The sequence below is a fragment of the Mustela lutreola genome, chromosome 12 (assembly GCF_030435805.1).
Source record: "Mustela lutreola isolate mMusLut2 chromosome 12, mMusLut2.pri, whole genome shotgun sequence".
NCBI classification, from domain to species: domain Eukaryota; kingdom Metazoa; phylum Chordata; class Mammalia; order Carnivora; family Mustelidae; genus Mustela; species Mustela lutreola.
The window spans coordinates 78,941,028-78,963,543 of NC_081301.1; the positions used below are offsets into that span (position 1 = coordinate 78,941,028).

A 22,516-nucleotide genomic window follows, 5' to 3' on the forward strand; every position below is an offset into this window, starting at 1 on the left:
TCTAGGTTTTCTTTCGTAATTGTCCTTGGAGGGTGAACTTGAACTCAGATTTATTTTTGACCAAAGAACTGAGCGTCTGAGTAAGCTCTTGAAACGAGGAAACTCAGTGGATGGAGGCTCTGGGCTTATAAAGGTTCATTTTTTTTACCAGCCTAAATCTTACCCATTTTACATACTGCACGTTTAATCTGTACGTGTATCTGCCAGTAAGCTGTGGGGAGATCGAATCTAAAATGCATCTCTCAAATGTTGTGGAGTAAATGGAGTGAGAAATGGGCCCCTTTTCAGCGAGGATAACCTACAGTTTCTGCCTCCTTTCCTCCTCTTCCTTTCCTTCTGAACCTGGCAGTATTTTTTTTTGCCGGGTTAAATCTAAATATAGTAGCAGAATTGGGATGCTGAACTTTTAAATCATTCTGATCCTTTTTCCAGGAGCTTTGGTGGTGGGTTGTGGGGGAGATAGGTGATTCTTTAGTGTGCAGAGAGTTCTTTCTCCCTCTTCTGTGTGGAATAGTGGCTACTTTAAATATTCTCTTTGAGACTGATCTTGGTGCTTATATTTTTGTTTTGTGGGGTTTTTTGTTTTGTTTTGTGTTTTATTAAGAGGGAGAGAGATGGGGGGTAGGGGCAGAGGGAGAGCAGGTTCCATGCCCAGTTGGGCTCGATCTCCTGACCCTGAGATCATGACCTGAGCCCAAATGAAGAGTTGGTTATATACTTCATTTATAAGGTTGCATTGGGGACAATGGATAAGGGTGGAAAGATGGGGTGGTAGCTAGTTTTAAAATTCTTTAAAAAAAAAATTTTTTTTTTAAGATTTTATTTATTTATTTGAGAGAGAGAGAGATCATGAGAGGGGAGAGGTCAGAGGGAGAAGCAGACTCCCTGCCAAGCAGGGAGCTTGATGTGGGACTTGATCCTGGGACCCCAGGATCGTGACCTGAGCCGAAAGCAGTTGCTTAACCAACTGAGCCACCCAGGCACCCCACTAGTTTTAAAATTCTCATAAAGTTTTCTCTGGAAGATGTTTGGGAGGGAAAGGGGAGAAAAAAAACTCCAGCTAGGGAATAATATCCCCTACTCCCAAAGTACAAACCTAAGTAAACGGACTTTGATGGAGCTGACCTTTTCGTTTGTTGCTGTCTCTGGCACTGAAGATTGTCCTCTTTTGTGCCACATTCACTCCGTGGAGTGTCAGATTAAGAACCCTAACCCTGGACCGAAGAACAGAGACGGCAGAAGATGTTGAGAAAGCTCCCGTCCCGTAGTCTGCTGAAGGTTTTAATTTATCAAACCAATTCTAGGTTCGGACCTATATTTCTCAATTAACTTTCTGTTCTCGGTACAGTTTCATCTTAAATCCCTGTGTGTTGGTTGAGTGCTTGCGAGACGTACAACAACACAGGAAGTGTAGCGGTTGCTAGGGCTACGTAGGCCCCACGTATTACAAGCCCTTTCTCAAAGCACGGAGGAGAGGTGACGAAAATACGTGTAGATTTCAGATCGTAGGAAGTTTCAGCAGGAGTTTTAGATGGTGGTGGAAGGGGGACTGTAGTGTGTATTTCTCCGAGCTGCCGTGGCCAGAGCCGTGAGTTGAGGTGTGCCTGCTGAACCCAGAAGGGCCGTGTTCCAGAGTTCCATGTGCGTCTGCGTGTATTAAATAACCTGTTTGTATTTTTGGCTCACAGATGTAAGCAAGAACTTAATTCACTTGGGGAAGTGGGGGTGGGGTGGAGACAGGGTGAGGACTTGTACACTCCGAAGTGCAAAACAATCCTTGGATTTCGATTGTTCTTGTAGGTCCTCGAGTTGAGTTCACGGCCAGTGAACTTTCAAGTCAAAATACGGCAGATATGTGGCATAAGCCAGTCCGTACAATACCATAACACAAATGGTTACTTAAGGTGCTATTTGCATGTCTCTTTTACATCAAATTTTTCACACGTCTTAATGATAATTTGAATGGGTATTTTCGGAATAAGTATATATACTGTGTTTTTGCCTAATTATTATAGACCTCTCCAGGTGATGATGATATAAAATGGGAAAACTGCACTAATTGATAACCTAAGCATTTAATTCAGTCTGTAGAGGGGAATGAAACTATTCACTGTCCACATAAGTGGGGTTTTGCTGCGGTTACATAAAATGAAGTAGCTCTTTAAACTTGTGTAAAATTGAATATGAGAAGCAGTGGGTAATGAGATGATGTGTACTGCTAGTGACTAAAATATTGTGGTACTTCTCTTTTTAATAAAGTGGTTCGAATTATGAAGTCAGATTTTACGGGACAGAAAAAGTCAGCTGATGACTCTGTATTGCTGCTGGTTTTGGAGGGCTTCGTTTTTGTTTTTGCTTTTTTTTAAAAACCAGTGAGGGGCTAAGGCCAGTTTGCTACAGGGCAGTGGTTTTCAAACCTTATGGTCTCAGGATCTTTACCTCTTAAATTAAAATTATTGATGACACTAGAGAATTTTTCTCTGTGTGGATTATATCCTTGAAATTTTTCTGGATTAAGAATTTTTTTTTTTTAATAAGCTATTTTCCAAAACAAAAAGTTAGAGTGAGAGGAGTGGCTTTGTTCTGCTTGTTTGCAGGTATCTTTGGTGCGTGACTGAAGAGAGGATAGATATATTCTCATTAGCTTCTGCGCCCTCTCTGTTGAAATACATGGTTTTGGTTGAGGTATAGGAAGAAGATCTGGCCCCAGGGAGATTTGTAACTGTTTCTGGGAACCTTAAACGTCCTTGGACTGAATGGAGAACCTCTGTCATATGTAAGACCAAGGAGTTCTGAAACATTCCACGCTAGTATATGATCTGATTTTTTCCTGCCGTTCTTTCTGTATTGAACAAACATGATAATTACATGTATCAAGTACAGCAGTCAGGGACTTCTCTAGACCCAGAGGGAACGTGAGTATGTATGGATTTTCATCTGCGAGTCTAAACCAGATTTGTAGATAGTTGGTGTTTGTTTATTTTTAGTGACAGAATTGTTACGTTTGCTAGTTTAAGGTTATTTGTTAGGAAAACAAACGTGCCTTACTGTAGTCTGTTTTAATGTAAAACCCAAGAAAAAAATGAAGGTACTAAGAACAGTGAAAATATGGACACTGTTTTTTAACTTTCTTCTTTTTTTCTTTATTTATTCATTTGAGAGAGAGAGAGAGCACAAGTAGGCAGAGAGGCATACAGAGGGAGAGAGAGAAGCAGGCTCTCTGCCAAGCAAGGAGTCTGATGTGGGACTGGATCCCAGGACCCTGGGATCATGACCTGAGCCAAAGGCAGCCGCTCAACCAACTGAGCCACCCAGGCATTTAACTTTCTTCTTTTTGAAAGGGATGAATGATAAAGGGAAAAACTTTTAAGAGGTTTTATTTTGCTCTTTGGCTGTTGATTTTAAATTAAGATCTGACTATGGTTTTTATTTACTTGCAAAACTTGTTTCTTTCTTTCTTTTTTTTTTTTTTAACATAAGGCTGCCTGTCAGAGTGCTACAGTTGAGCAAAGAAACATGACATGACCTAACAAAAATGACTTTATTTCTTATGTAGTAATAAAAACTTCAGATGTTTCAATTAATGTGAAGATGAGTTGTGTTCAGTTTTGGCTGAAGGAAATCTTCCAGTAAGTCTGCTTGAAAGACCTAGAATCCGAGAATTATCAAAGCATTGTATAGCCATACAATGAAAAACATGACAGAATTTGTGTTTTGCTACTCATTCGTTTAAGAAATTATTTAATGAGCACATACTATGTGCCAAGCACTGTGTAAGGCACTGCACGTAGAGTGGACCCTTGCACCACATGGGTTTGAACTGAGTGGGTCCATTTATGTGGATTTTTGTTGACAAACCCAGGATGGCACCATAAGTGTGTTTTCTCTTCCTTACAATTTTTATATAAGGTTGTCTTCTCTAGCTTACCTTTAAGAATATAGTATAGAATACGTATACGAAATACGTATTAACCAACAGTTATATCAGTAAGGCTTCCCGGTCAACAGCAGGCTATTAGTACTTAAGTTTTGGGGGAATCAAAAGCCAGGCATGGATTTTTGACTGAGTCGGGGTGGGGGGTGCACCCAGTTCAAAGGTCAGTTGTATGTGCTACCATTTTGCAGTGATGTCTTTTAATGTCACAGCCACATACTTGTTAAATGAAAAACAGTGGAATGCCTAACACGTGTGACCACTATTTGGACTGTTTGGAAGAGGGAGGAGATGATGGGGATATATGTCTGGGAGGGACTCCAGAGCACAGGGTATGTGGACTTGGCGGGGTACACGGTGGGTTTCAGGAGGTCCTTGAGTCCCCCTAATACTGTCTACAGAGCGTTCTGGATTGGAGCTCTTTACTCTAATTGTGGAGAGAGATGATAACCTTCATCAAATTCTCAAAAGGGGTCCCTGGCCCTGAAAACTATAAGCACTGTTAATGTATTTAGAGGTCATAATGGTGCAACACCATCATCTTACCAATAAGATACCAAGCTCAAGGTGGCTAGATACTTCTAATCATACAGCTAATTAATGGAGGTAGAGACTTAGATTATGCCTTTCTGAGGGACTTGGTTATCACTCCCATAACTGACTTTGTAGAATAGAACGTATTTTAAAATAGTGATGACAGCCATCACTTTATTTAATATAACGTGGTGTCTTTATTTTGTGTTTCTTCTGCAGCTGTTTTGCTTAACTAGTTAATTAGTAGGACTAGATCCTACTGAGGACCACCCATGATTTTTTTTCTCAAATCACACTCAGCACTTTAGAGTGCAAGGAGAACGTAAGACGTAAATTTTTTTGGAGAATATCTTAATGTTGGCCTTTTTCTGAAATTTTACTTTTTTGAATATCACATTAGCTCCCAGTAACCCTTGGGCATGGGGTGATAAGGAGAATACGGGTTTTGAATAGAGACAGATCTCAGTGGTCTTCTGGCATGGGCCAGGTGTTTCCATCCTTTTGAACTTCCCCCTAACCTCATCTATAAATTGGTGATGGAGGCTGCCTCCCGGGGTGAGGGGTATTAGGGACCCTGAACAGGACCATGAACAGGGACCATGAATAGCAAGCCTTTAGGAATGGCTCCCCATTGTTTCTACCTGCAGAGTAGCAAGACAGCCATACATGCATTACTGGTCACACTCTGTGTAGTTATTGGTGGTTTCTTCTCCTGTTTTCAAATGTGTGAGGAAGTTGTGCAGATTTGGGTAGTGTTTCTCAGTATGGAGAGCAGGGGACTGTCCATAGCCCATCTTGAACTTGGTTGGGCTCATGATACTCAAGTTCATCAAAGGAGGAAATGTTTCTGCCTAATTGTTTATGAATTTATCTCCTGACTTATTTCAAGGGATTGCCTGAAAGTGAAGGATGAAACTGAGATGAGTCACCTAAAATTTCAATATTTAGGCACAGTGGAAAACACTTAAGTTTTTTTCAGCAGTTGTCTCAGCAGATTTCCTTTTTGGCAAAATTGAAAACTATGTGCTTAAAAAATAGTTCCTCTGGGAAAACTGCTCACTGCATCATTGCCATGAGAAGGGTGAAACCTGGAAAAAAGGAAAGGGCAGTGATTTCTAGATGGTCGGGAGTGGTCTGTCCTATACCAGGTGAAGGCGTGTGTTTACTGTGGACACCATAACTCACCGGGAGGGTATCGAGGCCTGTGTGTAACTAGAGAAATGTTCAGGTTTTAACTCACTGTGCTTTCAATGAAGATGGGGCATCAGGCATCTTAACTAAAAAACCAGAAAGCAGATAGAAGTATATATTACCTCCCTCCGAAACTCTTTTCAGATTTCAGTTCATGCTCTGTGAGTAGAAAACATAACGCCCACCATTTAGAGCAGGCTTTAAAAATGTTCTTTTCCTTTTAGCCCCATGATCATTTTTATCATTTCCTCTGAAACATAGTAAGCAAAAAACTCGGGGTCTCCATCTTTTAGGCGAGGAGAGGCAGAGGTGAGTGCCATCAGATATCCAGGTTAACTCACAGGCAAGTCCTGACCCAGGGCTTTCTGGTTTCTTGTACTAGAAAGTTTGTCCTCAGGGACTAGAGAATAAAGAGGGACAGTGACAGCTAGCTAAGCTGCTCTACGAAGACTGCTTTTAAAGCAGTTTGAAATACAGATTTGATTTTTGCTGTCACCACAGTCCTAGTGGGGTAAATTAGTTGTCATGAGAGCATTTAAAAGTTCTTTGGAAATAATTATATTTATTGTGAGCTCTCAATGTGTGTGTGTTGGGGGGGTGTTTTATTTTTCTTTATCTGGTATGCAAGGGCTAACTGGGGGCTTTGTGTGTGATGTCGGGGATATCTATCTCCTTCTCTAGTGGGTCCCCCAGCTCACCTGTTTACTGGGTCTGTGTGCCTTCTACGTGGCTACCTTCCTTCCTGGGAGTTCTGACTGAACCACTCAGTCTGCATCTGAGAGTGTCTCAGCGTTCCCAGATCAAGGTGTGAGAACACATGGGTTCTTTTTCATATTTTGCATTCAAACTGTACGAAAAACTGACGTGTGCCTTTCAGACCCACCTCACAGCCAGGGCTCCTGAGATCCGATGCGATGCAGTTGCCAAGTAGACACATTTCCACACCTTCACCTTCTTACCCTCTTCCCCATTGACAAGTGGGGATCCCGTTAGTTTTAGGGGTTAAAAACACATTTGTTGAAATGTCAGACAGAATCCAAATGACCCGTTGGACTGCAGCAAAAAGTACAGCGCGGGGTGATGGCTTAATTGGTACCAGGTGTAGATCGGGAAGGCGCACAGATGTGACGGGGTGCATCACTACCTAATTGTTTTAATGTTCACCGAGAAGTTAATTGTTAGTGTAGAGTGTGCTAGCAAATTAGGTTCCCACTGCCTTAGTGTAACTGAGGATAAATGAGGTGTCATGAGTTTCCAGTCTGTACCTCTGACACAAACACTTTTCCAGCAGGGAGGAGAAACTTCCCAAGGGGAATCAGCATGGCAGCTAAAGAAATCCATTTGAATAATGTGCATTATTTTCACATTAGGGAAACCTGTCTAGCTTCTGCTGTCTCCATGAGCAGGTTTTCCTTTCAGATTTGCTGCTGGTGGCTTCAGGGTTTAGACATGGTTGGCAGAAGACTTGCTTTGAGGTCTCAGAGTCGATGAAGGAAACATGAGGGTTCTGTCACGAGTGTTCTGGTAACACTGACAGGGGAACATTCCATTAAACCTGCTTTCTTTCATATTTTCTGGAGTTTACCTTCCAGAGTATCTTCATTACATGAACAGCCATTACTGTTAAATTGCTAAAGAAAAGTGAAAGTCTTGGAACCAGCGAATAAGGACGGGTTTTTGTCCATACGGAAGCATCTGGGTCTCTCTGCCTCAATCTTGAGTGGGTATTCAGAGCATGAAATGGAAACATCATTGTCCAGAACGGTGAATATAAAGGTAACACAGAGTCCAAATCGTGAGGTTTTCTTTTGATTCAGCTGAATCTTCTCTCCAGTGCAGCAGGCTCTGATGCTTTACCGTGGGAAGTTCTTATATGAAGATGTGGTATAATGTTTGCATTTGGATGTTTGTTTTTGCTTTAAGAGAATGATCGTGCACTTCTGCCCGCTCGGTTCAAACACGCTGCCAGCGCTGTAGTTAACTTGCACCCAGAGAACGACAGCAGCGGCTAGTCCTGGTATGTGTGTTTATGAAACATGGTTTACCCAGTTAGAATGATTTGATCTGGATTTAGTGACTAGAACTAGTGAACACCAGTTGTAACATAAGAAGATCTGCTACTTTTCCTTTTCTCCTCTGAGTGGCTCTTTTCGTCTTGTAACTGTTCTTAAGCATCACGCCGCTGTGAGTGGGAGAACTGAGGCCTGCAGTAATGGTGAATATAAAGGTAACACAGAGTCCAAATCGTGAGGTTTTCTTTTGATTCAGCTGAATCTTCTCACAGGAGGCCTGCAGTAATGGTAGGCAAAGTTGGCCTGTGGTCAGTGAAGGTGCACCCTGAGATTTTTACGTTCCCCAGATTTTTTAAGAGAGCGAGTTCCCTGGGGGTGCATGTTTTCTCGGTCCTTGTCCCTTATCTCTTCGTTTCATGTGTAGTTTCCACCTACAAATGGAGAGAAAGACACACCAATGGGGCTAATCGGTCTTGTGGACCCTCTTTCTGACTCTGGTACTTAATGCTCAAGGGGGATCTTTTTTCTCCAGAGACTTGTCAGATAGATAGATCTCTCTCTTTATTGTTTTACTTGGCTGCATTCCCTTAAGTGTGTACAAGATGTAAGGTACAGAAACTCATCTTGGTTCTAGAATTTTAGTTTGTTTTGAAGTCCTAGTGTGTTTTCCGACCTTGATTTGCTCAGATTCGTAATCTCCCCTCTGGGCTATATAAATGTCCAATTTTGAGCTCTCGTGGAAGACACAAAGTAAATAAGATGATTTTGTTTAGTTAAAACAATTTTAAAACAAAGGGAAACTTTATATATACAGTCTCAAAAATCCCAGACCTCGGGACATTTGTAATAGAAATCTGCCCAGTAATTATCATTTTTTAAGAATTCTGGCAGACACTTAAATTTTACCAGCTGCAAGGTGAATAAAACATTGAGTTTCTTGGCTAGCGTTACAGTATATCAGTCAGTGTGGTAATACTAGTTCTCATGCTCATCAAAAAAAAAAGAAAGAAAGAAAGAAAGAAAAGAAAAAACCTGATTCACAATTAAATATTTATTTGGCAGATTAAATGTTTGAAAATGAACTTCACTTGATGAATGCTGTTTGGTAGATTAAAGGCTTTCAAAATATGGACTCTGGGAGGAGAAGTCTGGTAGCAGCTAAGTCTTCAGAGCTCCCAGCAGCCATGATAGACGTCACGAAAAGGGTGCTGTGGGGCTCTGGACCACTCTGTTGCTCTGTGCTGAGGCCTGTTTTAGTGCACATCTTGGGTCATAAATGGCAGGATTCATGAGTGGAAAGGCAGGCATTTGGGACTGTTTTCAGGTCATTTTAATGTCGGATGTAATTTTTAAAATATGTTTATGGTTTTCTTATCGTGGCATAAAACTGTGTCTGTGTGTGTGAGAGAGAAAGGGAGACAGAGACTGTGGTTTGCTGGGGGGGGGCAGTCAGAGAAAGCATGCAGTGTGTATTAGGCATTATTATGTAACATTAGAATGTTAAATGGTTAAACGTTAATGGTTAAAGAGCCATTGTGACTCTTAAGTGATAAGTGTGTGGGGACAAGTATTTTACATACATAAATTGAGTATAAGAATCACTCCTCTGGGAGGGGAGACGCCTTGATGTAATAGAAAGAGCTTTGTGACTTTAAGTAAATGGCCGCCTTTCTCTGGTCAAGCCTTCAGATAAAAGGGGTGGGGGGAATGAAGAAGATGATGAACAATAAGTCTTTTACGGTTGCTTTGGCCTCCTCAAAGGTGTGATTCTAATTTACTTCTGTGTTTCCAATGCACAAGTTTTGAAGGAAAAAAAAAAAAAAACGAAGTCAAGCAACCTTAATTTCATTATTTTGCAAATGGCTTCTTCTTAAATGTTGATTAAATGCTAAACATTAATGTTAAATGTGATACTATGTTATTCTAGTCCAGGTCTAACAAATCAAGATAGAGCCAAGATAAATTTTGAAGATCCAAATGATATTCATTCAATACCCAGGTATAATCTCTTTATTGTTAAAATGTGTATAAAGTGGCTCATAATGACCATCAGTATGACGGTTATTCCACCCCTGGGTCATGATGAACATAAGCTGGTGTGTGAGGAAAACACAGATCATGAGGGTGAAAAAAAAAACAACCAGAAACACTTCTGTTGTCATGAGACGTTCCAGTAATACCTGTGAAGTCACTTTTGAGTTTCTGGGGAGCACACGAGGGAGTCACGAAGATTAGGGTCACCTAGGCAGTCGTTAACCAAAACAGCTGTTATTGCTGACGGTGAAGTTCATTAGGCTGGAACCATTTGCTTAAGTCAGGAACGACAGTGAAAGCAGTGTCAGGGCTGAAAGATGTCGGGGACAATTATACAAAGAAGACTGGGTTCATGGGAACAGGGGTAAAAGGAAGTGGTCCATTTGGGGCGGGGCTGCCTCGTGAACCCGATCCCCCCTGGCTCCTGACTGTGGTTCCCCCAGGCCTTCCAGCCCACAGTGTTTGCTGCCTTGTTTTGAATCCATTTTACGGCATCAAATGTACGATGAGACACTGTGTTTTGCAACTTGTCTGAGTCTGCCATTTTGAATGGAGCCAATTTTCACATAAGTAGCGGTGCTAATTACTAGTCCTGTCCAAATTTAGAGGAACTTCCAAAGCTTTTCAAAACCTATTCAGATTATAGGCCTCATTTAAGCCGTGCAAGCAAGAATTACAGTAGTAACTTCTAACATGTAGAAGCAGAGGCCTCAAAGCTTGATAGGCTTTTGGGTCCAACTATAGAAATGTTACTGTTTCTAACAAATTGCATTGTTGCTAACAGAAGTGTAGTTTACTTTTAAGTTTACAGTACCGCTTGACTTCATTAAAAAAATATAAGATCATTAAAATGCTATCTCTGAATGGTTCTGAATGGCTGAGCAGTTTGGATGCCCCGTGCTGGTTATAGCAGGAAGGCCTTGACAGCGACCCTGTGGACAGAGACTGAACTTTAAAATTGCCAGTGGATGCCGAGTCTGTGCCATATTCTTCTGGGCACTGGGGCAGATATAAAGCTTCAGTGCTCTGTGCTGTTGCCCTCAGTGCCTCCAGTAACGGTCTGGACGAGGAGTCCTGGTAAAATCTAGAACCCAGGCAGGTGTATTGGAATGTTGTTTATACCTGAGTGCATGCTGCTACTCCCCTCCCTTGGCTCTTGGGAGTGCATGTTAGCACTTTCAGGAGTTTGGTTAAGTCTCCTGTATCCTATCAGCGAAGGGGCTTGGGTCAGAGAGGTTCGTTTTTTTAGCAGACATTTACCACGGTCATTAGTGGAGGGATCCAGCCAGTTCACCTTTCAGCCCCACACGCTGTGCTAAAGACATTACTCTGAGCCGCTCTGTATTGAATTGCATGAGTCCCTCCCTTTGCTTTTATGTAAGCCTCCTGCATTTGTGGAGCTTGACCGGTCATGAATCAAAGCTCAGCTCGCTGCAGTGTCAGCCCCTGCAGCGGGCAAAGAGGCTTCAGATGGCCTCCTGGTCCCGTTTTGATTTCCTCCTATGTGTGGTTGAGCGGAGCTGGGAATGTTCCCATGGTGGGGTCCACAGTTTTCAGGAGGGAGCTTACAGACCCAGCTACCTGCCTGATTACTTTGGGCTGGTTAGGAGTGAAGACACCTCCCCCATCCCGGCTTTTAATAATTTGCTTCTGGTAGATGCCATTGCACTAGAGATGGTCTGACTTAAAGGTTTCCCCCAGCCCCTTCTATTTTAAACTGTGGCAGAGAAAGGGAACATAATTGTCTGTTGGCCCCGGACATCCCCCTGGTAGTTCTCCAGCATCTTGCAGAAATTGGGGTTATCTGGGCTTTGTGCAGGAGATTTCTGCACAGCGCCTTCAGTATTGTTGGAGGCGGTAACACATCACTGAACAAATTGCCCCCTTGCATATGCTAATCCTGTACTTAAAAGGACTCATTGTATCATGTTCTGATGCTTTAGCCTGAGGGGAGATGGGAATTGAAGGGATGTCAGAACTTGTCATGTGACCCCCAAAGACCCAAAATGCCTGTTTTCTTTGGGTCAACAGTTTGTACTCAGCACATGGGAATGAAAGTATCCTGTGTGGTTGGTAGAAAAGATCAGTCCTTGTTCCTGCTTTTGTGTGCAGGAGCTGGCCCCGCTGTTGAAGATTCACTGGCTGAACTACTCACTTTGGGTCTTGAATTTCAGTGCTATTGGCGAGGAACACTAAATCTTATTTTCAACAGTAAATTAAAAGAATTCAGAAGAGTTCCGTCATTGTTGCTGTGGAAAATGTGATTTGCCTTTTAGGGAGCCATGCTGTTAATCCCACCTGCTCTCTGTGTGTCTTTTTCGAGGGGCATACACTGACAGTTACAGTCACAAAATACACCCGGTAGAATAATCTCAGGTTCCGCTCCTAGGCCATTTGTATTCCCAACCAGGAAACTGCAGTGGGAAAAAATAAAAACATATCCACATGTAAACAGCAAGCTCCCATCTCTCTAATAGTAAAAAGAGCAGAGGAGCATTTCAAGTGAGTCGAGCCTGAAGGATCCACCATGCTCTGGAAGATTTCGTTGCATAGTCAGGGTCTTCCTTCCAAGTGCTTAAGCATCTATAAATGTTTGCCATCAAAGTCTTCAGATGAGATGAATTACATGGAATGAAAGGCAGTGTAGGTATCACCTTTCTGAAACAGCTGTCACATCCTGGTTTGGGTTTTCATGTGTACAAAGAGATCTGGGAAGGAATCTTTGATTTTTTTTTTTTTTTTTTTTTTTTGTCTTGCAGAGTAATTCCCTCTTGGTCCCAGACAGTCTAAGGGGTACCGATAAACGCAGAAACGGGCCTGAATTTTCCAATGACATCAAAAAAAGAAAGGTGGATGATAAGGACTCCAGCCACTATGTAAGTAAATAAATCACCTGAAACAGTATTTGTTTGCTTAGTTGCTCACGTTCTAAGTGAGCATACAAGCATGCTCTAAGATCTTAGTGATAATTCCACATCCTTTAAAATAAAACTGGCAGGGGCGCCTGGGTGGCTCGGGGTTAAAGCCTCTGCCTTCGGCTCAGGTCATGATCCCAGGGTCCTGGGATCAAGCCCCACTTCGGGCTCTCTGCTCAGCAGAAACCTGCTTCACCCCCTTTCTCTCTCCCTGCCTCTCTGCCTACTTGAATCTGTGTCTGTCAAATAAATAAATAAAATCTTTAAAATATAAATAAATAAATAATACTATCAAGAGGATAGATTCTTATAAGGGTAGTATTTCCCTCTAGAGCTGTAAACTCTGTGCTTCCAGGCTCATGATTATATTTTTAGGCTTCCTAAGTTCCTCATGAGAGGGGATACCAACATGCGGGGTCGGACCTGCAGCCTATGCTTTGCACAGGGCCCTGCTCTTCATGGGACCTTGCCCTTGGTTTGATGCTCTGTTCTCACCGTCTTCAAATTCTCTGTTTTTGAACCAAGGCCTGCATTTTCATCTGTCCTGGGCCCTGCAAAGTTGGTAGCCTGTGCTGCTAAAATAATCAGGGTAAAAACACTGCTGTCACAAAATACCTTTTTGGATGCTATTCTGTTGACTTATTCAGGCTCCTATTTGGTCTTGAAGTAGAGCTCATTCTCTAGAACTGCAAGCAGTTTGGTCACATAAGTCCATGGTAAAAACAGAAAAAACCTTGGAGGCATCCAGATCAGACCCTGCAGATTGAGAATGCGTGACTGTGAAGGGACGGCTCTTGACTCACATCGAGCTGGAACCTTGTTTCACGAGGAGAGCACACCAAGCCAAGTGGCAACCAGCTCGAGTCTGAGTGTCATAAACACTGCAGCTGATAGATGTCTTGGAGTTTTCTCGTATGTCCCCAGGTGTGTCTATGTCATGATGGACACATTGTCAGGACCAGTATGGATAAAACACAGGATTAGCCCACTTCCCATTGCTTATGGAAGAAGCATCCACTTATGGTGCGCCTACAGGTGGACGAGATGGGGGTTAACACGTGAGACCTCTCTGCCTCCTGGTGGCTGGTTAGCCCGTAGCTAACAATAGCTAGTATTTCCTGAGCAAGAGCTTGTCCATGCCACGTACCTTGTGCTTTTACGTGGATTGTTTCTTTTGACTCTTAAAACTGTCAGTTTGGTACCATACCTCCAGGTATGGTAGTTAAAGAAACTGAAGCCCAGGGCTTGTAAGTGATTTGCCCAAGTTCAGGGTTAGTGGTGGAGCCTGGAGGCAGTCTGACTCCAGAATCCATGCTCTATATCACTATGCCAGGACCCCCAAACTGAGGGCCTTGAAGAGGTTTTTTGTGGTTTTTTTTTTAAAAACGATTTAATTAATTTATGTATTTGAGAGATAGAGTTAGCCAGAGAGAGCACAGGCAGGGAGGAGAGGGAGAGGCAGGCTTTTGCTCCCAGGGCTCAATCTTGCAACCCTGGGATCATGACCTGAGCCAAAGGCAAACACCTAACAGACTGAGCCACCCAGGCGCGCCTTGGAGAGGGTATTTTGCCAGAGGTCCTTGTATTGCTCCACACTGTGTACTATGATAATATTCTAAGAATTTGGATTTGTAGGCTCTCTCCATCCTAGCCCAAGCCTTTGCAGCACATACTGTTTGCCCCTTGCCATTGCCCATAGCCGGTATCCCCTGCAGGTACTTTTATATATGGCATCAATTGTTAATAAGCTAGTCCATGACATGCAGAAATTGGGAAACTGCCGGTAATACAGTTTTTGAGTTGTTGTGCATGAGGCTCGTGTAGATTTTGAGTAGTGAGTGATCTGGAATCTGTAGCTCTGCATTAATTGTTTTATAACCTGCTCACATGAAGTATGCCCAGATGTATAGGTAGTTCAGGGCAATGTACTGAAATGATGTTGGAGAATCTGGGGCGAAGTCCTCAGACCTCAGCTCTTGATGACCAGGCTACACTGGACTGTGAAGGTTCACATTTGCAGAAGGGTCCAAAGCTAAGATTGAAAGTACAGACTACCTAAAAACTCACTTCATAGCCCATTGTAATAAAATGAGTTATTCGCTTCTTTTTGTCAGTTTGTATACTATGTGAACCTTTTAATAATTTTTTTTTTTTTTTTTTTTTCCTAAGAGAGAAAACCTTTTGGCTTGTATTTTTTTCACCACCACCATCTTTGGGTGTTTTTTATTTTGTTTTTGTTTTTGTTTTTGTTTTTTTAAGATTTTATTTATTTATTTATTTGTCCGAGAGAGAGAGCACGCACAAGCAGGGGGGACAACAGATGGAGAGGGAGCAGCAGACTCCCTGTTGAGCAGGGAACCTGATGCAGGGTTCAGCCCCAGGACCTGGGATCATGACCTGAGCCGAAGGCAGGCGCTAACCCATTGAGCCACCCAGGCGCCCCCGTCTTTGTGTTTTCAACACCTGAAAACATTTGTGCTTTTCTGTGGTCTTTACTAACAGAAAAAGAAAATCTTCTTTAGTTTTATTTTTTTCTTTTATTACATGAAAATGTTTCTTTCAGCAGGCTGTTATTTTGAGTTACCCAGGTTTCCTCATTGGTTATAATTTTATGTTGTTATAGTGAATTGCATGGTGCCTTAACAACAGTGATTAAAGTAAATCTAGTAACATACTATTGAAGAAAGTAAATTGGGTCTTCCACATGTAAAACTCCAGGTACAGTTAGAAAAAAACCTGTAAAGGGTAAGGATTTAAAGTTGAGGGTAACTTTCTAGCTGGACTTGGAGGCCCCCCAGAAAGCCAACATGGCTAATATTTGCTCTTTTACTTATTAGTACAAATTTTTAAATATTTGTATATTTGTAATTGATAGTGACTCAGTAAAAGGATTGTATTGGTCATAAATTAGTGACCCATTCCTTTGGGAGAATTAGGTGAGAGCCTACTTTTTTCATAGGCTTATTGTATCTCTGTACTAAAGGACAGGAGGCCTTTTGGCTAAGAAAGTAGACTTTTTCAGTCTGCTCTAAACTTGATGTAGGAGTGAGCACACACTTAAATAGCTTTTCTGAAGCTTTTTCAAACTTAGGACAACCTTGCAGTTTCCTGGAGTAGCAAATGGTATAGCTTTATGAAGAGGACTATAGGCCCTACTGCAGGATGCTAGTGCCTTCCAGATTTTGCCATCCTGTGTTCTTCCCTCTCTCCTAAAATATTCCATGCTGATTGTAAAAGATTTTTATTCTTAACATGAGGTTAGATCTTGGTATATTATCCCAGCCAAGTAGATAGCTTTGTTGTTTTTGGTGTTATTGTTCCTTTTTTTATTTCCCTTCAAGAATTAATGACCCCATGGGAACATGGTTGAAGTTTGTCTTTATAATTAAAATTGTCTGTGAACACTAGATTTGTTACCTATCTTCAAGATGATACACACAAAGGAATGGCATGAAATCATGTTCTTAATTTGACATCCAGTGGGAAAAGAGCCCTGATAGGAGGCCATGGGAGGATTTCAGATTATAGGAGAAATGCCCCTGTTGCAAACATTTATTGAGCTCTTACTCTGCACCCGGTGTTTGCAACTGACCCTCACCCGAACGATCTTTAGCAGGTATGCTACTGCAACAGTTCCTACCTGTGGCTTTCGGTAGCTCCCATGTCAGGTAAGGAGGGGAAGGCAGTATTAATGAGTAGGTCTGGGAATCTGGAAAGGAACCTGTAGGCATGTCCTGGGTGGGCCATTTTTCAGTGTGTCTGCTACCAAGAACTATAGAAATGTAACTGGGGCTCCAACCCTTTAATAAACGGCATTAACATCTCTTTTTCCAGGATAGCGATGGTGACAAAAGCGATGACAACTTAGTTGTGGATGTGTCTAATGAGGTAACTACTCATTTTCTCAAACTTTATTTTCAGAGTGACTTATGAGAAACAGAAAGTGGAGCCATGGTATTTTGGTTTTTCTCAACTTTGCACATTAAAAACTTAGTGGTGTTCACAGATGGAGCGGTAGTGGTCTGACAAGAACTTTTGTTTCCTTTTTAAAAGAAATCTGTTTTCCCAGTCATTTCGGATTCCTAAGTTGGGTGCCTGGTGCTCCTTTCCTTTCTGTGCCCTTTGAGCAAAGTATTTGAGCATGAGGATGCATCAGATCATTCCTGGATGTCTTTTCCTCTGTGTGGTCTTCACAGGTGTGTGTGCAAACACCATCCTGTGTAATTATAATAACATTGCTAGTCAGGGGGCACATTCCCAAGTCCCCCAGATCTGAAGGACTTAGAGTGTCCTCCTTTAATTTAGAGAATTAGTGTGGAAATAGAGTCCATGAAGGGCAGGGTTCATCCGTTATAAATGAAATCACACAAGCTTTGCTTATACTTGTCGAGGACCCTTCTTCTCCGCGAGCAAGCCCCACCCATTCACCCAGGGAAAACGGGATTGACAAAAACCGCCTGCTGAAGAAAGATGCTTCTAGCAGCCCAGCGTCCACGGCCTCTTCAGGAAGCTCCACTTCTTTGAAGTCCAAAGAAATGAGCTTGGTAGGTCTCATGAGCTGTCACTTTGCCTGTGTAGCAGTGTGTTTCTCTCTGCAGTTCAGAGGACCCTAAAGTATTTGAAATGTGGGCTTTTATGGAGTGAGAGGTATATTTTTAAGTGTTTAAAAGTGAGACGGTGACTCCTGCTTCTTGTCTCACACAGTGTTTCCTTTCTTCCTCTCGGTAATGTCTTTTGGTAATGTCCTTAGAGAGAGACAGCAAGCTTCCATGTTCGTCGCTTTCTTATTTCGGGGATGTGCAACCTCATAGGAAGTTGAAGTCCTGAGTTCACCTTCTTTTAGACAGACCCTTTGTGTCGGGGCGTGTTGGGTTTGGTATCAGAATGGGGATGTACTCAAGGAGCCCCCAGAGAAGCCTGGAACAGGTGCAGGGGGGCGGAGCCTCCTAGTCTGCTTGCAGCCATTCAACAAATAGTGGGGAGCATGTCATCTCGTAACTCACAAAAGCCTGAGCCGTAAGAGTCCTGCATTTGATTCTTATACAGCCTTCCTAGGCACTGATGGGGCAGAAAGCCTGTGGAGCTTGCCAAGTTTACACTGCCTGTCAGGTCCAAGGCAGCGGGAGCTGAGGTCTCTCCCTAGCCCCATGCATGCTGTTTGCTGCTCACAGCACTCCTCATTCTGGAATTTAAAGGGATGAAATGTTGAGGTGCAGAGCATGGTGCCCCAGGACCCTGTTATGTCCCACTCCTGAAGGACTCTGCGCTAGTGGGGCCACATCCATTATGTAGCAAATGGGTAGCGGTGCTTAAGTCCACACACAAGTCTCAAACGGGTGGGAATCCTTCTAGGTCATTTGCCTTTGAGATGCTGGTTGGTTTCTCATCAGATCCACAGCCCTGCTGCTTCTCACTCTTAGTCGCAATCCCACTGCTGCTAAAAGGCAAGGGTAGAAAAGGGATCCTCCCTCTGACATTCTTGGTGACCCGGCCATTTGTTTCTGAGTGAGTGGGAATTTTTCACTGGGTGGTCATCATTCTAACTTGGCCTGGATCCAAAGTCCACACGCCTGATGGAAAAATACTTTTTAAAATAAAATCTGCGGAGGACGAAGTGTGATCATGTTCTGTGTCTCTAGCTAGAGTTTTAATTCTGGCAGGAAGAGGAAAGGTCAACATTTCTCGCTCACAAGTTAATGCTGTCAACATTGTGTGGATTTATGAAAATTGGCTGAGGGAGTAGCTAGAAGGTGCCCAGTGTCCCAGCTGCTGTTGTGATAAATTGTGTAATATGGCTTGGATTAAAAATAATACTCATTTAATTTGTTTAATGATACCAGCATGAAAAAGCCAGCACGCCTGTTCTGAAATCCAGCACACCGACGCCTCGGAGCGACATGCCAACGCCGGGCACCAGTGCCACTCCAGGACTCCGTCCAGGCCTCGGCAAGCCTCCAGCCATGGACCCCCTCGTTAACCAAGCGGGTAGAGCCTCGCCTCTTGTGTTTTGTTTTATTTTTCCTTTACCCGGCTTGACTCGTCGTCTGTGCACTCCTGACGCCATTTCCCCATGAATATGAAACGCACTCGACTGCCTGCCTCCTTCCTATCCCTGAAAAGCCGTGATAAGAAACAGATGTTTGTCCTTAGGTTCAGCAGCTGTACCCTGTTTGGTCTCCGACTGTTTACATTTGGCTTTCTTCCCCCCCCACCCCCTAAATAATCGAAATCCTAGGGACTTAATAAAGCTTCCGATAATTTTTCCCCACATAACCTCCTTACGAAACTATCTATCACCGCGTGTCTGAGTTTGCTAATACTGACTAAAACGGCCAGCCCAAGTGTGCTTCTTGCTCACTTGAGTTGGATGGTTTTCTCCTGGTCCATCCCTCAGGAATCCGTGGTCTCTCTGTCAGTAGAAATTGGGAGGGTTTCACTGAGACTCCAGCCCGTGAATTAGTTGGTAACTTCTAACTTTATCTTCCTTAACACCTTGGGCCCAGAGGAAAATAGGCCCCAGAATATTCCTCCTAAGCCCGGGCTTTGGTTTAGGTAGTAAACCCAGAGTCAGGTTCTCATTTGGAATTGGCAGCAGGGAATGGAAAGTTTAGACTGAAGGAGAAATCCTGGATTTTATCAAAACCTTCTTTTAAGATGAAGTCAGGTAAACAGTGCGCTGTGCCTCTGTTTGCCTTCTGTGAATTGGGTACAGTACTGCTATTTAATTTTAATTGTCCGGTTTCCCAGTGCTGCTAAGCCAAGGATGAAGCCTGTGGGCAGTGCTTCCCCTGGGGTCTGTTCTTCTCTGGAGATGAATCGGGCTGAGTTGGTGGTGATGAAACCACCCCCAAGCCTGCCCCCTACATCCACACACACCCTCATGCAAGCCTTCCTCATGAATGGCCCTAACACGTATGTACACACACACACACACACACACACACACCAACTGCCCCCTACCCCCTTTGCCTTACTGAAGAAGCCCTCTTTGTCCTCACCCTTCCTGAATGGTGCTAGAGTGACTCTGGAACTAATGGTCAGATTGGACCGGCTTGTGCTTACTTTCAGCCGCCGGCCTGAGGACGCCGCTGGCGGTGCCTGGGCCGTACCCCGCCCCGTTCGGGATGGTGCCCCACGCCGGCATGAACGGCGAGCTGACCAGCCCCGGCGCCGCCTACGCCAGTCTGCACAACATGTCCCCGCAGATGAGTGCAGCCGCCGCTGCCGCCGCCGTGGTGGCCTATGGGCGCTCCCCAATGGTAGGTGCCATGGGCGGGCTGGCGGGCAGGCCAGGGCCGGGACCCCCAACCACGCCTGCGAAACAGAGCTCCAGTGTCCCCGTGCTCCACCCGCTGCCATCAGCATGCTTCTGCATTAAGTTAGGGCACAGCGCTTCTTGGTTTACTATTTTCGTGGATGAAACAAGGCAGTGTTTAGGAGCTACTTTGGCAGTTCAGGGGACATCTGGTTTTCTCCCCCCAAATAGACTTCTTTTTTTTTTTTGGAAGGCGATGGAATGACTCAAGTAGCTCACAGAAGCCTTTTCATTCATTTTCTTGAGGGTTTTTTATCCCCCCTCTTTAATTCTTAGGAAAAAATATTTGAGAAGTTGTAACGTTTTCTTTCCATGCCTCTATTATTCTTCAAACCAACAGTGTGACTCAGGTGTAAGCAGTGATTTCAGGGCAACAGTGAGGAAACAGAGGTGACTGAACCCAGGGGCAGCCTGCCCATCTTCTTGCCCAGCCTTGTAAATAGCTTCATTTTTCACTGGAAAGATACAAAACTGTATGCAAAGGGCAAAATCAACTGTAACCCTCGATTGCATCAGGGAAAGGAAACAGATGATATCCTGTAGCAAATAGAAGTCCCTATAGATTTCTCCTGGCTCTTTAGAATAGGTCATGTTCGGTTTTCTCCTCTCCTCTCTTCAGATGGCATGACCTCCAGTAGTTTGGGCTGACAGTGAAGTCTGTAGGGTTTTTTCCCTTATGTTGTACTAATAAGAAAGGCTGTGCATTGGGGGGCAAGATAGTTTGAAACAAAGTAGGCAGCTAAGGGACAAGATACCTTCATTAGAGTACACAGAATAGGGAATACATGCATGTTTAAGCGGTAACTTAGACCAGTGGTATGAAATTGGGGACGATTTTGCACCCCCCGCCCCCAAGGACGTTTGGTAATATATGGAGACACTTTCAGTTATCAGAAGTGGGAAATGCTATTGGTACTTAGAGTGTAGAAGCCAGGGGTGTTGCTAACTATCCCAAGACAGCCACAAACAACTGCCTGGCTCAAAACATTGATAGTGCCAAGGTCTAGAAATCCTGACTCAGACAGCACACTGTTCTCTGGACTTGCTTGGGCAAGGCAGGACATCCTGAGTCCACAGGAAGTAATTGCTATGGGAAGCTGGTTCTCAGTGTACAAATAGACCGCACTCCCACTGACCTCCCCAAAAAGGAGCGTGGCCTGTTGTATTTACAGGTGGTTATAGTACTCCTTGAGTTGTAATTTTTTTTTTAAATGTTAGCATGTGTTACCGTTCCTGTTTATGTTGCTTTGGAGATGTGGGTGTTTCTAGTGAAAAGTCTTTATATGTGTTCACCAAGTGCGTACTCTGCATAAACTGAGTCTTCGATGTCTTATTTTTGTTTCCAGGTTGGGTTTGATCCTCCCCCTCACATGCGAGTACCTACCATCCCTCCAAACCTGGCAGGAATCCCTGGGGGGAAACCGTAAGTACCTCTAACTCTTCAGTTTTGTTTTAAAGGCAATTACTTCGTCATGGCTATTAGCAGACTAGAATTCCAAAGGGAGCACAGGCTGGGGTGTTTCCAAGGAGATTTCTAGTGTCTTTTCCTGAGGAGTGTTAACACTTTCTATAAATAGGCACCTTGTAGGTGTCATGCCTCTGTCTTTTCACTATGGGTGATCTCATGCATTTGGTTATTTCTGGAGAGAAGCTGTTGTAGACGGGGGCCAGGAGGGAGGCAAGAACGGGGAGGTTGGCCCTCCTCGCTTGACCCTTCTTCAGAAGCATTCTCTGCTGTGCCTTTGGTCAGAGGGTAGCTGCTGGAGGTTTTCAACAGGACTGTGCTGTGGGCAATGGTTATGCTCTCATCAACTCTTGAAATCTCTGAAATTTGAAACAGTCGACCCCTTACCTGTCTCAGTGCTACCTTTTCCTTGTTTAGGTGGGAACTTGAGTTGTACGAAAGGTAGTTGTAGCATCTGTTGGATGCCAGCATTGGAGGTTGGAACCTCCCTGCACACCCTTCCCCCGTCCCCAATAAAGTTTGGTGCGTGCTTTACTCTAAGAGATCCAAGATTACAAAACGCAGCGTGGCTCTGTGGGAAATCATGAAAGAAAGATTAAAGGGGCAAAAGAGCATTCAGAATTTGAAAAACCCCATTGGTTATTCTTCCGGGGTCACTTAAAATCACTTGCTTTCCATATGTTCGTAATTAGAAATGAGATTTTGAAGAATTCCTAAAGTCCTTAATTTTCGTACAAAGCAAAAGTAAAATATGGGGGTAGGGGGTGTCTGGCTTACTTCCCAGCACATACTCTGCTCTTCCATAGGGCCTTTACAATTTTGATTTTTCCAAATAAGGGTATGTGTCATAGGCCTTCAGTTTATTTTTCTTATACTCTCTGCCTTTGTGTGGTTGCTTTCAGCTTTTACTTATGCGTCCACTGTGTGTTGCATGTTACATTATTTTGAGTGGTCCATTCAACTACCTGGTCATCTTTGTGTGACTTGGATTGGAGTCTTTCTTCAAATAGACCAGCAGCATGAGGAAAAGTGGAATTCCTTACTCCATAACCTGCTTTTTGGAAGTAGACTCTACTTTACATGCATGATAATATCTATTTCATGGTAATTTGATTC

The 22,516-nt window shown here is 43.4% G+C and overlaps 1 protein-coding gene across 2 annotated transcripts in view; it reads left to right on the forward strand.

Annotated features, from left to right (window-relative positions):
• The window catches only part of LOC131813184 (transducin-like enhancer protein 1), an 87,266-nt gene that overhangs the window by 44,626 nt on the left and 20,124 nt on the right, over nt 1-22,516 (forward strand). For both annotated transcript variants that reach the window (XM_059143458.1, XM_059143459.1), the window contains exons 9-14: nt 12,465-12,581; nt 16,455-16,508; nt 17,012-17,164; nt 18,461-18,605; nt 19,689-19,879; nt 21,282-21,358. In XM_059143458.1, the coding sequence (XP_058999441.1) occupies nt 12,465-12,581; nt 16,455-16,508; nt 17,012-17,164; nt 18,461-18,605; nt 19,689-19,879; nt 21,282-21,358 (737 nt within the window). The remainder of the gene's footprint in view (nt 1-12,464; nt 12,582-16,454; nt 16,509-17,011; nt 17,165-18,460; nt 18,606-19,688; nt 19,880-21,281; nt 21,359-22,516) is intronic.